A 17,641-nucleotide genomic window follows, 5' to 3' on the forward strand; every position below is an offset into this window, starting at 1 on the left:
GCTCCACCGTTTTTATACCTAAACACTCGGATCGACGAGTTGTAATAAGAATCCTTCAGTTTGCTTATTAAAGACAAGATTTTTGCAGTATCTTAATGATTGTTACCCTTCAGGCATATGTATTCAAATCCCCCAGTGGGTGGCTTAGCCGCGAATCCGATTTGCCTAAGTTTCAAAAACTACTCTGAGTGGAGAGAAATCCTCCCACTCGGGGGCTTAGCTGCGACTCCGTACTCGCCTAAGTTACAAAACTACTCCGAGTGGAGAGCAATCCTCCCACTCGGGGGCTTAGCACGAATCTGATTTGCCTAAATTTAAAAAACTACTCCGAGTGGAGAGCAATCCTCCCGCTCGGGGGCTTAGCTGCGACTCCGTACTCGCCTAAGTTACAAAACTACTCCAAGTGGAGAGCAACCCTCCCACACGGAGGCTTAGCTGCGGTCCCGAACTCGTCTAACACTACTAGGGAAAAGGCTAGCAGCAGCGCGGGTTTTGTGCTCACTAGTAGCGCGGGTAGGCGCACTACTAATAAGGCGCTACAGCTATTGCTTAGCACTAACGCATGCCCACACGCGCTACTGCTAGGGCAAATAGCTGCAGCGTTTGTTCACTCCCGCGCTACTGCTAATGTAACTACTGGTAGCGTGTTTTCTCGCCATCGCTACTAGTATTCTTTTTTTATTTTTTTTATTTTTAGTGTATTTATGCGCCATAGGACAAATATTGGTACAATACCACTTATGAGGTTTACATCATTATGTCCATAACAGTGTGTCAAATGAAGGTGGATTAGGTTCAAGTGGAGGCAATATGTGGTGCATGTCAAAAGTATACTACTAATCCAAACTTGATCTAGTTTGGACTAGTAGTAATTTCAATGTGCACCACATGTTGCCTCCACTTGAATCTAATCCGCGAGCACAAGCTATTTAATCATCATCATAGTCATTACCACCAACAGTATTTATTTAATCACCACTAACACTAGCTAATAATAATCATCATAGTCATTACCACCAACACTAGCTATTTTATCATCATAGTAATAGTGTAGCACATAATCATCCTCAAACTCATTTCTAGCTAGCTAATCACTCCTGCTGCTCTCTCTTAGGTAAAATAACATAAAACATGTGTAGCTCTCCTCCTTGATCAAGTTGGAGCATGAAGATGAACCTGTCTCCTAATCGTGGGTAGCGCATCTGTTTGCTGCCCCCTAGTACTTCTCTGCGCTTCTCCATCACACATTTGGTCCAGTCTTGCACTATTAAGCATTCATCGCTAATCTTGAATGCACTAAAGTAATCTGTAGGATATCTTGGCCGTAAGCTAATAATACTCATGGTACCTTTAGTCTCGATCCCATAAGGCACAACATTCATCGGGAGTCCCTGTTGAAGAACATCATATGGTAACATACTTAGCAATGAAGTTTAGCTTCAAAAATAATGTATGGAAAAGATGCACTGAGGAAAAATAGTAAAAATCATACCATCCTTCCTAAGTAGATGTGACCGTAGTTCATTACAAACACTATTGGTCGCACGTTTTCAGTACTAACATTTCTAAATGCAGGAAGAAAATTTGTCTTGACAGTATCAAGATCCTCAAGCCATGAAACATGATGACTTAGCTCCTCGCAGTTGAGTTCAGCCTCGGGACAGTAGTAGGTCCTGTCTACCAAGCCCTGGACATGTTTGCTTGCACCGAAATAAGCTGACAATACAAATTAGTTGTCAACTATTTTTGAATAAACAATATCAAAGACATAAATATGGTTGAGAAACTTACATAATGGTATAACTGGAGGCGTCTGCACATCGACCCAGATGTTGGTATTACCTTCAATATCATCTTCCGGACGAATATCAAAGGTGATAACCATATCAGGCTCAAATGCATAAGTCTTGCATAGTGCTCGCCATGTTTTGCATCCAAAATAGGTGTAGTCGTCTGAATGTATAATTTTGCATGGAAAATATAACCATGCTCGGTCTTCAAGTAAACTTTCTTTACCTCCATAGTATGACTGAAACCTATCTTATCCAATACAAAAACTCTTGCATGGCAGGGGATACGCTAGTACAATAGTAAAAAAATATAAGTTGAAGCAAATGAAGCAGATGTCATGCTTAATTACGAAAAAAGACTTGTCGTTGTGACTTACTATATCCACTTCGAAGTTCTCGTCCAGCTTGATGCTGAAGCGCCTATCATCATCTAGGAATATTCCATCGCACAGGCCGCGCTCGTCTTCGCAGTATTTTCAAATACCGAAATCCTTTTCGTCATCAGACATTTCCTATGTTCATAGTTAAAACATTAATTGAAAATCAATCGAAGACAACTACCAGGATACTCAACACACAAATCTGGGGCACTTGATATTTCCTACATATTCTGGCACAAGTCATGCCAAAATTCACGGAAAAATCTGGCATGACCTTTGCTAAAATAGGACATATCGAGTGCCTGAAATTTGCCGGAACGGAAATGAATCAACACTCCGGCAAAACATAGGCCACTCGGAGGTGTAACCTGCAAACATGACCGTCCACTTGGATATTGAGCAACACAAGATATACATTTCAAAATATCTTATAGGACTCAAATTAGCATGCATTCAATAAGCAAAAGTAAATCATCTCATGTGTCCGTACATCGTCGAATATTATCACTAATACATCCCAAATAGTGTCATACATATAACATCACTAATACAACTAAAACCCTAGCACACGACGGGTATCGGCGCGGGCGGTGGACACCCACAGAGAAGGAACCATCACGGGATCATAGCTCCAGTGAGATCCTTGGAGAACCTGTCAGGTATTGAAGAACATGTGCTCCAACGCAAACAAGTAGCGACGGACGTGCACGTCCTCCTCACTGACACGGTGACGCACCACCTTCGCGGAGTCCTCGAGCCTCTGGACCATCACTGGCCCACGCGACCGCCACCAAAGAAGGTTTGGGTCAACGATAGGCTGGCTCCTCACCAACCTGCGCCCCCGGTAGGTAGCGCCTCCCAGTACCACCCCGGCGGAGCCCAGTCCCGGACATGGCCCATCTGGTCAAGCAGGTGTCTTCCTCCGCCGACTCAACGACGAGGATGCGGGATAGGCATCGTCCACGTCGATGCGAGAAAAATTGCTTTAACTAAAAAAATAGCAACAAGTTCTTACTAACTAGTTCTATTAATTCAACTAGTTCTTACTAAAAATAAACTTACTATAAATAAGAATAGCAACAAGTTCTTACTAACTAATTAGTACCTAGGAACTACTACCCTAATTACCATCTAATTTGATAAACCTAGGGGTGGAAAGTGGTAGCGGATATTCCAATTATCCAACTATAAAGTGAAATAAGTGGTCAAATTTTACTCGTTTTATGATTCATCTTAGAAATTTGATTCGTTTCCACACCCTTACATGAACCCTAACTCATTTGAGCCGCATCCGCATCCGATTCGTTTCAACCCTTACATGAACCCTAACTAATTTGATGCACCTAAAAAATAAAGAAACCCTAGGCAGCGGTATAGGGGAGAGGGAGGAGCAGGCGTGCTCACCTCGGGTGCCTGCGACGAGCGAGGGGCAGGCGGCGTCGAGGTCGGGGTCGGGGCTCGGGCGCACGGCGGACGGCGGCGTCGAGGTCGGGGGCGGCGTCCGGGGCGGCGTTGAAGGTCGGGGGCGGGACGGCGTTGAATCTGGGGTCGGGGCGGTGTAGAGGGTGTGCAGAGAGCGCGCGGCGGCTGACGGGCGACGGCGGCAGCGAGAGTGGAGAGTTGGATTTGGGGGAAGTGGCCGTGGGGAAGGACGAACCCCGTGGTTAAGTCAGAAGTAGCAGTAGCGCGTTCCAGAAAAGGCGCTACTGCTAGGTTAGCTACAACGCGTTCTGGGATAGACGCTACTGCTTTCCTTTCTCTTTTTTCCCTTTTTCATTTAGTTTTCTTCACATTTTATTTTTTCCTTTCACCTTATTCTATTTCTTTCATTTTCAATTACCTTTCTGTTTGCTTTCCATTTAATTTTATATCCTTTAGCAGTAGCGAGTTTATATTAAAACGCGTTGCTACAAATAAATTAGCGGTAGCGCGGTTCGATTTAGGTCGCTACTACTATGTGTAGCCTATCGGCTAAGCCGTGGGAATTGTAGTAGTAACGTGTTTAGGGTGAGACGCGCTACTGCTAGAAATTTATTTGCAGCGCGGTTTGCAGAGGAGCGCTACTGCTACTTAGCACCAGCGTGCTTTTTTGACCCTCGCTACTGCTAAAGTTCTGTGTATAAGGTTTTCCCTAGTAGTGTAAGTTACAAAACTACTCCGAGTGGAGAGCAATCCTCCCACTCGGGGGCTTAGCTGCGACCCCGTACTCGCCTAAGTTACAAAACTACTCCGTGTGGAGAGAAACCCTCCCAGTCGAAGGCTTAGTTGCGGTCCCAAACTCACCTAAGTTACAAAACTACTCCAAGTGAAGAGCAATCCTCCCACTCGGGTGCTTAGCTGCGACCCCGTACTCGCCTAAGTTACAAAACTACTCTGAGTGGAGAGCAATCCTCCCACTCGGGAGCTTAGCTGCGACCCCGTACTCGCCTAAGTTACAAAAGTACTCCGAGTGGAGAGCAATCCTCCCACTTGGGGACTTAGCTGCGACTCCGTACTCGCCTAAGTTACAAAACTCCTAGTGAAGAGCAACCCTCTCACTCAGGGGCTTAGCTACAAACCCGAATCGCCTAAGTTACAGAGCCACTCCAAGTGGAGTTGCGCCACGAGTACAACGTATACTGGATACTCCCGGGGCTACGCCACAAGTACAACGTCCGGTTGCACTCGGAGCCACACCACAAATACAATGACTAGCTGATCTCGGAGTTGCGCCACAAGTACAATGTCCGGTTGCACTCGGAGCTACGCCACAAATACAATGACTAGCTGATCTCAGAGCTGCACCACAAGTACAACGTTCGGTTGCACTCGGAGCTACGCCACAAATACAATGACTGGCTACTCTCAGCGCTGCGCCACAAGTACAATGTCTGGTTGTACTCGGAGCTGCGCCACAAGTACAACGTCAACTCCGAGTGGGGAGCGACCCATCCACTCGAAGTTTTAGTTATTCCCATCCACTCAAAGTCAAGAAACTCAAAGGTGGTGAAGACAAAGCAATTTCTCTCACAAGAAAAAAACCAAGTTCGGATAAAATCCATGAAAGTTCTGAACCACCAGTAGAAGTACTTGAGCATCAAGCCCGAAAGAGTTTTAACGATTACAAAATCACTCGGAATCCCGATGCAAATTAAATAAAGCTATCAAGTTTTTCACTCGGTAGGAGAAGGACTAGCTAGCTCGACGAACTTGTCCAGGTCGATTCCATCTGCAATGCGAGTAGCAGCCTCGATGAAGGTCTCCATAAAGGACTGGAATCGAAGCTTCTTGGTATTGGCGACCTTGAGGGCCACCAGCTTCTCTTATCTAACTTCTTTGCAATGAACACGGACCAGAGACAGAGCCACGTCAGCGCCGCACCGAGCAGTGGACTTCTTCCACGTCTGCACTCGACCAGGGATTTCATTGAGTCGAGTCATCAGAGACTCGAGGTCGTTTTGGAACATCACTCTTGGCCAGAGTTCTGTGTCGATCCATGACACTGCCACTTTCAGTCGTGCAAGATACTCCATAACGCTGGTGGGCGAGATTCCAGTCGCAGCACGTTCATCGTAGCTTCGTCCTTGACGGGGGAGTTAATGGGGTCCAGGCTTGTCTCAATCCGCCCAGTCTCTTCCTCAAAATTTTGACAGAATTCTACACACGTAGAAAAATAATGAGTCGACGGTCATATGATGAGTCGGCGGTTGCTAATCTGTCGGACAAGGGAAAGTACCTTCGACCGTAAGGAACATCTTCTTGGCAAGGCCTCCCAGATAAGTCTCCAGGTCGTCTCTCCTCCGAGTGAGATCTCCGACTTTGTCGGTCAAGGCCACCTTGTCCTTCTTCAGCTGCACGACTTCTTTTTTTGCTTCGTCAATGGCAGTCTTCAGCTTGGCGTTTTCTTCTTCCAACTTGCCGACTGAAGCCAGCTTATTTTCAGCAAGTTCGGTTTTCTCCTGCGCTGTCTTCTGTGCTGGTACGAGGTCAAGATCCTTCTGCTCCAGAGCCTGCTTCATTTTGTCTAAAGAAATAACATTCTTCGGACGAGCTTGGAGTTGTCTATTTTCACTACGCACATCTGTTCGAGTGGAGTCACTCGGTTCAAAAGACAAAAAGGAAAAGAGGACAAGGTGAACAGTCGACAAGTTATTACCTCCCATGACAGCTGCTTCATTCTTAGCCTTCTGCAAATTCTCCTTGGACAACTCTAGGTCGAGATTGAGTTGGATCTGTTTCTTCTCCAATTCAGTGAACTGGGCCCCGAGCTCACAAGATTTCTGGAATCAACAGATAAGACACGTCGGTCGACAGAAATAAAGATCGATCGCTCCAGAGCGATAAGATACAAGTCCAAGAAAAAAAAGAGTTCTAAGACTACTGCCGAATCAAACATTCGACAGTAGTCTCAGGGACTACACCCAGTGGGTGCACTTGGTGTGCCCCCACTGGAACAACTTCCCACTCGACATGGTCCGTCCAGTCAGAGTGGAAGGAGTAAAACAGCAACAACATTTACACTCAGACCGCCGCTGACTGCCCGCAGTCAACCGCGATCTCGGGGACTACACCCAGTGGGTGCACTTAGCTTGCCCCCACTGGCTCGAAATTCACTCGACGGGATCCATCCAGAGCCGAGTGAATATGCTACAAACAGGTTCTAAGACCCACGTAGCAAAACAGCTCTTTGGAAAGACCCCCACCGAATCAAACATTCGGCAACGGTCTCGGGGACTACACTCAATGGGTGCACTCAGCGTGCCCCACTGGTTCAAGAGTTCACTCGACAAAGATTGCGCGAGTCAACTGACAAAGCTACAAAGTGAAAAAAAGACACTGAGTGGGTGAGAAGATGCAAGGTGCAGGCTCATGACAGATGCACATTGAAGGTTTGAAAACGTTCATCCACGGACATCTTATGAATAATAAAGCAGCAGTTTTCAAGTACCACATCCTAACAGAGCAAAGTTCAAGCTAAAAGACCAGTCGGAAATTGACTCACCTAGATGTTGGTTTGAAGGGCAGAGATGGCATCATAGGCAGCCTTGCTGGCCTCATGCACCACCTTCATTTGCTCCATCATAAGGCATGCTTGGCGTATAGCTCCTTGGCAGCGCCCACTTGGTCCTCTGGGACGTGATGGGTGACAAAGAGCAGAGTCGGTGGAACAGATGAGGCAGCCAAGGGATCTGAAGCATGGGGTCGCACAGACGGAGCAGGGACTTGAGCAGTCGACGTTGAAGGACGATCAGTCGACAGAGGATCAATGAATGAAACAGAAGCTCGAACTGGATCTCCGGATTGCTGGATGACTGGTTCTATTGCTGGAGTCGACTGAGTCGTTTTGCTGGTGGGAACCCTCCTGCTCGAAGTCCTGCCTTTTCTTCTTGTGTTCCTCTGGGGCGTGTCTTCATGGTCGTTGTCGTCTGGAAGTTCAATAACATTTGGCGGCGCTGCAAAACACTCGACCATAATAGTTCAGTCGACCACAGAACAATTGATAAAGTGAAGGCAAGGCTGCGGAGTTGTACCTACCTGTGAAGTGGTCGCATCCGCAGTCTCTTCATCGTCTTGCTCCTTGTCAACGTCCATGGATGTCCCAGAGGTAGCCGCACTAACAGTTCCAAAATCTCACTCGGTCAAGCTAGTAGATGAGCCGACGAAAGCATAGAAACCAAAGAGGGGAAGCAAAGCACTTACGTAGAGGTGACAGGAACATCCACCTTGATCTTGGGCAAAGCCTTCCAAGGTTTCGAGGGAGCGACTTTGGGTGCTTGGCGGCCTTCTTAGATGGTTCTAGGGTCGAAGTCCAAGTGCGCTTCTGCACTTGCACACTTGAAGGAGTTGCCTTGCCGCGTCCACCTACCGTGTCTTGGGACTGTTTGGATCGGTGTTCTGAGCGTGGTGGCGAGTCGACCTCCTCACTACCGTCCGAGTCATCGCTGTCATCGTCATGGTCGTCTGGGGATTGTGAGTCGCCACTCTCGTCCGTGCTCTCCTCTCCTTCCTGAAATTGCTCCCCGTTTGGCATTGAATACATTTTGGTGTAAATCTGCAAGGTGCAAGTCAACAAAAGTCAGTCGGATGAAAGAGCGATAACCGATTAAAAGAAGAAAGCACTCGGAGTGTTGAGCACAACCTCTTTCGGCTCATGTTTGTTGTCGAATAGTTGAACTCTCCTGGACCCTCTGGGGTTGTCCTTGTTTCCGGTGATGCTTCGCAGCCATTGAGCCACCATCTCCTCGATGACCTTCTTTGGGTGGACCCGAGCGGTGCCTCCAGGACCTGAGTACATCCACATCGGATGGTCTCGGGCTTGGAGGGGCTAGATGCATCGACTAAGAAACACCTCCAACAGATCCATACCAGTCACCCCCTCTTGGACTAAGTTGACGACCTGGTCGACTAGAAGATTCACCTCGCCTTTCTCCTCGGGAGCCACGGTCAATGAAGAAGGTTTGCGGAGTCGTTCCATAGTGAAAGGAGGGAGACCGGTCGACTGACCAGGAGTCGGAACATCCTTGCAGTAGAACCAGGTCGACTGCCATCCCCGAACTAACTCGGGAAGAGTAATGGAAGGAAAAAGTACTCCTACCCCTGGTCTGAATCACTAAACCCCTGCACATCTGAATCACATGCATCTTTTCGTCAGTCGGATGGGCTTTCTTCACCGACTGAGACCGGCAAGTGAAGATATGCTTAAATAGACCCCAGTGCGGTTGGCAACCCAAGAAGTTTTCGCACATTGAGATGAGAGAAGCAAGGTATGTGATGGTGTTTAGAGGGAAGTGGTGATTTGGGCACCAAAAAAGTTCAAAAAACCCCAGAAAAAAGGATGCGGAGGCAGAGAGAAACCACGGTCGACATGGGTGGTCAGGAGGACACGGTCACCCTCGCGCGGCTGGGGCTCGAATTCCCCCTCCGGTAACCTCCAGGACTTGTCAGCGATCAGGCCATCCTCAACGAGCTTCTCCAGGTCGTCCCGCTCGACGATGGAGCAGATCCAGTCTCCCTGGATCCAACCCGGCTGCAGACCGGATCGCGATGACGTCCCCCGAGCCATCTTCTTGCCCTTCGTCGTCGTCGTCGCCTTCTTCATGCGCTCCAGAGCTGTCATCTTGTCCTTTCCCATCGCGGTGGACTGCGCAACGGCGGAGCGGCAGCGACGAGAGTGGAGGAGGACACGATGGAGAAACAGAGGAGGAAGAGAGAGAGAGAGAGAGAGAGAGAGAGAGAGAGAATGAGGCGCACTGTGCAAGCACATCGGCCTTGACGCCTTTTATGGGTCCATTTCCGAGTGGCTGACTCATGGGCCCGGAAGATCCTATCAAATCCCGCAACAGCTGCTCACCCAATACATGGTGAAAAGGCGGCACGAAGATCGAGGCGGCCCTGTCAGCCCTTCCGATTACTGCGGCACGCCCCGTCTCGCGCGCTTCCCTGAAATTTCGAATCCCGTGAGATCCGGGAAATGCAGAGCAACCAATCGCGCTGAAGATTTCATACCATATCAACACTCGAAGATTGTCAGTATAGTTCCCTCGACGACCTCTGAATCGATCAAGGCGATTGAAATAAGGTTGAAGTTTTAGCATGATTCCCAGACTCAGGTAAGATGCTTCCGAAGCATAAGAATCGAGTCAGAATCAATTTCGACCCTTCTTCACTCGGACCTCAATCCATTCGGGGGCTAATGACGATGACATGTACCTAGGGTAGGGTAATAGGCCTGACCTAGATGCCCTTCCCAAGGACACTGCCCTAAAGTCAAGTACATTCAAGAACCAACATAAGATACCGAATGAGATCGCATTGGAGTACAATCCACTCGAGCAAACATACCACTCAGATACCCCAATTCCACTCGACCAGTATACAGTCATTCGACCGCACGAAGAGTCACTCGGAGCATGGAAAGTCTAAAGTCACTCAGGATGGCAACGGTCAAGCATTCACTCGGTAGTGTTAAAGATCATATGTAGCTCTCTATAGCTAGCGTTACCAGTAGCGCCCTGTCTTAATGTACATTGAACCCTGTGTAACGTGGGTGACTGGGGTCCTGGCACACTCTATATAAGCCACGCCCCTCCTCTGGCACAAGGGTTCGCACCCCCTATAACTTTCACGCATAATCCAGTCGACCAAGCCTCCGGTCACCGAGATGTAGTATTGTTACTTCCTCCGAGAAGGACCTGAACTCATAAAACCTTGCGTGCACAACCTCACCGTAGCTAGGACCTTGCCTCCTCCTACGTACCCCCTATTCTATTGTCAGACTTACTCCCATGACAACTAGATCGAATGAACTTCCCTGGTCCTTTTGTTTGTATGAATGGCACAATGGCTAAAATTTCAGCAGCTAATCTCTCTCCTGATGGCCATTGATCTATTGCCGAAGATTGAAGAAAAAACCATTTGCACGATGGCTCGATAGATGCCATGCCCCATGGTGGGGCCACTGGTCGTGAGAGCGATTTCGACAGTAGATAGGGATAGGGTAAAGGAGTGTGATCTATTGAGATGCAACCGGGTGACACGAATGTTTTTAGCGAGGTCGGACCCCTCACGGTGGAGATAACAACACTACGTCTCGTGCTCTGGAGAGACTTTCTTTTATCTGAGTATGAATCCAGGGATTACAATGTGTGAGAGAGTTTCAGGGAAGAATGGATCTCCATGCCTGAGCTATGTCCCGAGGTGGGAGAAAGAGAGAGCCAGGGCACCCCAGAGCTATGTGGTGGGGGAGTCGGTTATATAGAGTGCGCCACCCCTCACCTATTATGTTACAAAAGTGGGACATTAATCCCATAATGTCAGCCCACTACGAAACCTTTACTGTGAGTATGATGCTATGACTGCTTTGTTGACTGTTGGTCTTCGCATACCCGAGTGAGTCATAGGCTGAGTAATTGACTGTCATCCGAGTGGACAGTATGTCTGTATGAAATTTATCTGAACCCATCAGCGTGTGTGGACTCCATGCTTTATGATTTTTTGACCCTTTGTGGGCTACTTGTTATGTGTATCCTCAACAAGGGGCGCATCTTCGGCTCGCTTTAGTGCTTATAATAGTCGCTAGGTGGTCTATCGATCTGAATGTAATTTTTATTATTTCAATATTCGTTGTAGAACTATGATTGAAGATAAAAAAAAGTGAGGTGTTCGCTGGCAATTCACCCCAGCTAACGTTCGTGAGATAATCGCGTCCAAAATTCTAGCTACGAGCTCCATGTTCGCCCCCGGACAGGTAGGACGTGTTATCGTGTCGAATCTGGATCGTTGAGCTTTGAAGGAGAGCCAAGGAGGTTGCATCCTGTTAAAAGGGTGAGAGGGATTTGGTGGAATAGTTCATTGTATTGCTTGAGCCTTGCGGGCATATATATAGGAGTACATGATCTACTTGGAGTACAAGGCAAGCCAGAATATTTCCTAGTCTAACCTATGTTTCCTAATACAATCACGTTACTCAACATCCCCCCGCAGTCACAACGGTAGCGACGCAGACGGTGAGACTAGAGAAGAATCCGAAGGCAAGCCGACGGACACCCCCCCCCACACACACACACACAGTCGTAACGGTCGACGCATCACGGAGTCGTGGTTGGAGTGGAAACCAACGAGGTTGCTCAAGCAGGCGATAGCCCTTTGTGCCGTTTGTCGATGTAGCCGAGAGCGTGGGTGGTGGAGCCATGGTCGAGGTAGCCGTGCGAAGAATGTCGTGGTCGATGTCGAGTCGGGGTGGCCGGTGTCGAGGAAGTCGCCGTGGAGCCGCGGGCACAAGGGGGCACCGAGTTAGCATGGGCTCAGTGGTGTCGAAGTAGTGGTGCGTCGGGGAGAAGATGTTGACGACGCGTCACGGAGGGTTTGCCAAGCCCGGGGACACATCGTGGATGAAGGCACGCACCAGTGTTGCCAGCACCGGGCATGCGTAGACGGACGAAGACGAAGTTGACAAAGCGCCGACCAGGCTTGCCAGGCCCAGGGACACTTCATGGATGAAGCCACGCATCGGTGTTGCCAGCACCGGGCATGCGTAGATGAGGGACCTGCACGAGCTGTACGCCATGTCGGAGAAGTCGGAGGGACCAGCAGAGAGGAACTCGACGATGATTGCGGCGTCCATCGGCGTGGGGCCGATGTCACCAAAGGTGGTCGGAGTAGACGAAGTGGTCAGGGTAGATGACGGCGATGCTGGCGACGGGCTGGTGCTTGGACGAAGATGAAGGGGGTGGACGGGCGGCGGCGGCGGCCAAAGAAGAGCGGCGATGGCGGCCTGACGACGGCGGCGGCTAGGTTAGGAATGCGGCGGCGGTGCTCGAAGTAGGCGAAGAACCCTGACAGCGTGATGAAGACCGGCGCGGACGATGGCGTTCCCGCGTCAAGGGAGGCGGCGTGGCGCATACCACGAGAAGTCGACGCGCAGCGGCGGCGGGCAGGTCAGGGCAACGGCGGAAGACCTCGGAGCGGTCGTAGGGACCGCAGGCCGCGGCGCTACAGCCCGAAGGGGCGACGCGGCGGCGAAACGCGGGTCGGTGCAACCGCGGGGACGGCCTTGGGACAGCAGCGTGGACCGCGTGCCACGCTCGCTGCGGCCCGACGAGGCGACGCAGTGGCGGCGTGAGGGTCGATGCAGCCACGGGGACGGCCTGGAGCGGATGGCCCCTGGGCGGTGGTGGACCGCGGGCCACGGCACTACGGCCCGAAGGGCGACGCAGCGGTGACGCGGGTCGATGCAGTCAGGAGAAGAACCATGGGGCGGCAACGCTGCGGCTTGATGGGGCGACGCAGCTGCAGCCCGTTGCTCCATCGGTAGAGGGGTGCGCTGAACTTGGGACAGTCTTCATAGGGCATGCGGAGGCGCGCGCAACCGGCGGGCCAGGTCTGTCGCACGGCGTAGATGAGGCGGATCACGGCGGCGGGCGGGTGATCAATCCGATCGCACGCATGGTCGGGGACGCTGCTCGGTGGAGACGGGGTGGCGGCGGAGTCCGAGATGAAGCCGGCGACGGCGGGCGGCAGGGCGGCTATGATTGGCCGCCGTATGGCGCGAGGCCGCCGGGTCGGAGTGATGCAGGAGTCCCGATCGGAACAGGGCGGTAACGGCCTGCGGAGATCGACGGGCGGGCCGGCGCGCGAACGGCGGCGGTGAAGGGCCGCCGCATGACGCGAGGCCGCCGGGTCGGGGCGATCGGCGGGCAGACGCACGGACGACACGCGAGGCCGATGGGTCGATGAAGAAGTCGGCCGATCGCGTCGGGGTTGGAGTAGAGGCGCACGGGGTCGACGACGGCAGTGGGCGACGCAAACCGATCAAGATTGGATCGAAAAACCAAAAAGAAATCACCGATTAAGATGACCGGCGGGAGAGAGAAAACCGCGAAGCAAGGGCTCGGGAAAAATAAGACTCTTTAGGGCAGCCGGCCAACACGGCCGACGGACGAACCCTACGTACGGGCGGCGTGGCCCCCAGCGGTGATCATGGAGGCAGACCGCCCCGGGGGCGGCGCGCGGGTGCAGAAGCGGCGGTAGCTAGGGTTTAGAACCCGAAAACTTTACCATGTTAAAAGGGTGAGAGGGATTTGGTGGAATAGTTCATTGTATCGCTTGAGCCTCGTGGGCATATATATAGAAGTACATAATCTATTTGAAGTACAAGGCAAGCCAAAATATTTTCTAGTCTAACTCGTCTTTTGTAATACAATCATGTTGCTCAACACATCTGGTCCGAGTGAGTGTTTTTAGTTAATTTGACTCGGAAAAGGACGGCCAGGGCAGTGTACAACACGTAGTATTATTTATATATAAATATAATAAGGGAAAAGATCGATCGATGCATATAGGCTACGGTGTTCTTCGCTTCCCTTAAGCGCTGCTATCAATCTCTTCCTATTCAACCAATCCGGCCGGCTGCTGCTAGACCGATCGGGCGACCCGAGCTAGCTAGTATGTTTAGCTTTCCTGGGCCTGTCGGCGACGCGCCGGCGCACACCGCGTCCACCATTGCCGCCGCAGTTATGTCCGGATCGCACGTGCTTACAGTCAGGGGTTACTCAGACACCTTGGGACTCGGCGTCGGCAAGTCCATCAAATCCGACAGTTTCGTAGTCGGAGGGCACACCTGGAACATGATGTACTATCCCGACGCTATCCTTGCACGGGCCAGCGACTGGATATCCATCGGGCTACTCCTCAGTGACACCGCCGACCATGTACTCAGCTTCAAAGTGAGATGCAGCTTCAGCCTACTGGATCAGCTCGGCAGACCGGCGCCAGAGTACACCACTCGGCTATGCCGGGCACGCACATGCATCGACCAAGGGCAAGGACCTGTGTGTGTTAGATTCATCAAACGAAGTCAACTGGAGCAGTCGACGTATTTGGCCGACGACTGTTTCAGCGTCAGATGCGATGTCACCGTCACTGACGTCCTCACCCAAGAGGACACGGCACGGCAGCTCGTCACGGCGCCACCTTCAGACATGCATGAGCAACTTGCCCGTATCCTTGCGACCGGCGAGGCGGCGGATGTGACTTTCGAGGTCCGCGGCAGCACGTATGCTGCTCATTGGTGCCTGCTCGCTGCTCGGTCTTCCGTGTTCATGGCGCAGTCTCTTTTGTTCAAGGAGTCTGACACCACATGTATACGGATCCATGACATGGAACCAAGGGTCTTCAAGGCCATGCTTCACTTTATCTACACCGATTCGTTGCCCGAGATAGACGATGGCGAATCCATGGAGATGGCTCAACTTTTGTTTGTCGCGGCAGATAGGTATAACCTCAAGAAACTCAAGTTGATTTGCCAGAACGCATTGTGCAGCTGCATCGACACAAGCATGGTGATGACTGTGTTGGCATTTGCTGGCCAGCATGGTTGTCTTGAGCTTAAGAAGGCATGCTTTCAGTTCCTCACGTCGTTTCAAAACCTTAAGACAGCCATAAGGAGTGATGCCTTTGAGAACATCAAGACCAGTCAGCCAAATATTCTAGAGGTGCTAGTCGCGAATGTTGATGTTCCACAGGACATGCTTAGGTCTTCAGAGCATGACCTTGCCGGTGGTGACACGCCGGCGCACACATCATCGTCCATTGTCGCCGAAGGTGTGTCCGGGTCACACGTCCTCACAGTTCAGGGATACTCCCATACCCTTGGACTCGGTGTTTGCAGGCAGATTCCATCCGGCCTATTCAGTGTTGGAGGGCATACCTGGAAAATCATATACTATCCTGATGGCAGGAGCACGGATTGTGCCGATTGGATATCTATTTCGCTACGTCTTCATCACAGTGATGCTACGCAGGTCAAGGTCAGATGCAGGTTTAGCCTGCTAGACCAGGTGGGTAAACCGGTGATAAAATACACGACAGCATGTCATACATTCACATGCTCTGCCCAAGGACACACCATTGAGTTTCCAAGGTTTATCAGAAGGGATGAATTGGACAGTTCGACATATGTTGAAGACAATTGTTTCAACATTAGATGTGATGTTAGCATCGCCAAGGGAATCCGCAGGCAGCCCACGATACCACTCGGTATGGCGCCGCCTTGTGGACTGGCTCATCAGTTTGGCCGTATCCTGGAGACCGGCCAGGGTGCCGACGTGATTTTTGAGGTTAGTGGAGAGATGTTCGCAGCGCACAGGCGCTTGCTGGTAGCTCGCTCGTCGGTGTTCATGGCGCAGCTCTTCGGTCCAATGAAGGAGAATGATGCAACATGTATACGGATCAATGGCATGGAACCAAGAGTTTTCAGGATGATGCTCTACTTTATCTACACTGATTCGTTGCCCCATATAGATGACAGCGGAATCAAAGAGGTGGCTCAACATTTGTTTGTTGCGGCAGATAGGTACGATTTACAGAGGCTAAAGTTGATTTGCACAAATATGTTGTGCAACCACATCGACACTATTACGGTGGCAACTACATTGGCATTTGCTAAGCAACATGGTTGTGATGGGGTCAAGAAGGCATGTTTCCAGTTCCTCGGGTCGTTTCAAAACTTGAAGGCAATCATGGGCAGTGATGGCTTTGAGCATCTGAAGACCATTCACCCCCATATTTTAGAAGAGCTTCTTACTCAGGATTGACGCACCATGACCTTGTTAGGTAAAGAGAACTCTAGTGATAAGATATTCTACATGGGTTTCGTTGCGTGAGGCGCACTGTTTACTTGGTTTGATATGGCTTTTTTTTTCTGAAAAGGAGGTTAACACTCGCGACCTCTCTAGCATTACTATGCGCATAATTATTTTTATTAATTGTTAAATAGAGTATAAAACAAAGGCAACCATGACGGAAAAGTGTTTCCCCAGTCTATAGTATAAAGCAACCACCACAACAAAGTTACATAGGTTACAACAAAATAAAAAAAACAGAAAAAAGCGGCAAAGATACAAGAAGCTACAAACAACTAATAGGATACGAATGCACCAAGCAAGTTTGATCATCAAACTCCTCAGCGAACCCCAGGAACTGCCATCGATGCTACGAGGGCAAGGGAGCAACCCGCCGCCGAAGGAAGAACATACTGCGTAAACTCCTTGACACAAACATTGCTGAACCACCATTTATCGCCCAAGAAGTCTCCCGTCTTCTAGTCCTAGATCGGAGGAAGCTACTGTTGGAAATATGCCCTAAAGTCAATGATATTGTATCATTATATTTTTCATATTCATCATAATTAAGAGTTTATATTCTATGCTATAACTGCTATGATTCTGAGCGCCCCTTCCCCTCTCTCTGCGCCGGCGGCCACTCCGGCGCCGGCGGCCACCAGATCGTCCCTCTCGCCTCCATGGCCTCGCGGGTCTCCCTCTCGGTGGAGTCCTCTTCCTCCTCTTCTGGGGGGTCGCCGCCCCCGTCAAGGCCTGTGCTCAGATCCGCCATTGTTGTTCCAGAGGTGCTTGGCACGGCATGCGGGCCTATCATCCAGGGGGCGGCGGTGGCGGTGGTTCCCAGAGGCCGGCGGAGCGGGCTTGGCAGACCAGGGTGGGTCGCCGGCCGCACAGCCCAGCTTCCCCCCCCCCCCCCCCCCCCCCCCGCGTCGGCCGGCTACCAGGCAGCGGATCTCACCGATGCTTCCCACCTCCAGGCCCCCGTGGACTCGCATTCCGGCGGCCCTGCATGGGTGTTGCTACAACTGTGGAGATGACCGGCACATATCGAGGGACTGCACCAACGAGACTCTGTGTGTGAGATGTGGAGGTTTCGGGCACATTGTCCGAGACTGTGAGATGCGGCGAAGCTCGTCGCCGGAGGAGGGCCAGATGAGGCCGCGGCATGTGCCCCGGCTGCTTCAGCGCCAAGTGTCGGGGCCTGTCGGCATGCCTTCTGCCCCTCCTGTTCGGCAGGTGGAGCCTGCGACGTCCCCGGAGCCGATGGTGCTCCCGCCGCCTCCGCTGAGGCCGCTGCCCCTTGGCGTGCGCAGGGTGGAGCACCCGTGGAGCCAGGTGGTCAGGGATGGGGCGGCCGGGTGTTCGGGTGGTC

The 17,641-nt window shown here is 51.0% G+C and overlaps 1 protein-coding gene across 1 annotated transcript; it reads left to right on the forward strand.

The window, feature by feature from the left end:
* The first annotated feature begins 14,094 nt into the window (after positions 1 to 14,094).
* LOC147979130 (uncharacterized) lies at positions 14,095 to 16,242 on the forward strand. Its single transcript, XM_087515052.1, has one exon. It carries the CDS (start codon positions 14,095 to 14,097, stop codon positions 16,240 to 16,242), a length of 2,148 nt encoding a protein of 715 aa, XP_087371178.1.
* Positions 16,243 to 17,641: the final 1,399 nt, after the last annotated feature.

The sequence above is a fragment of the Triticum urartu genome, chromosome 3A (assembly GCF_056163025.1).
Source record: "Triticum urartu cultivar PI428250 chromosome 3A, HENAU_Tu73, whole genome shotgun sequence".
NCBI classification, from domain to species: Eukaryota; Viridiplantae; Streptophyta; class Magnoliopsida; order Poales; family Poaceae; genus Triticum; species Triticum urartu.

Coding starts and splice junctions, on each gene's coding strand:
- LOC147979130 (XM_087515052.1), top strand. CDS start 14,095: ATGTTTAGCTTTCCTGGGCCTGTCGGCGACGCGCCGGCGCACACCGCG.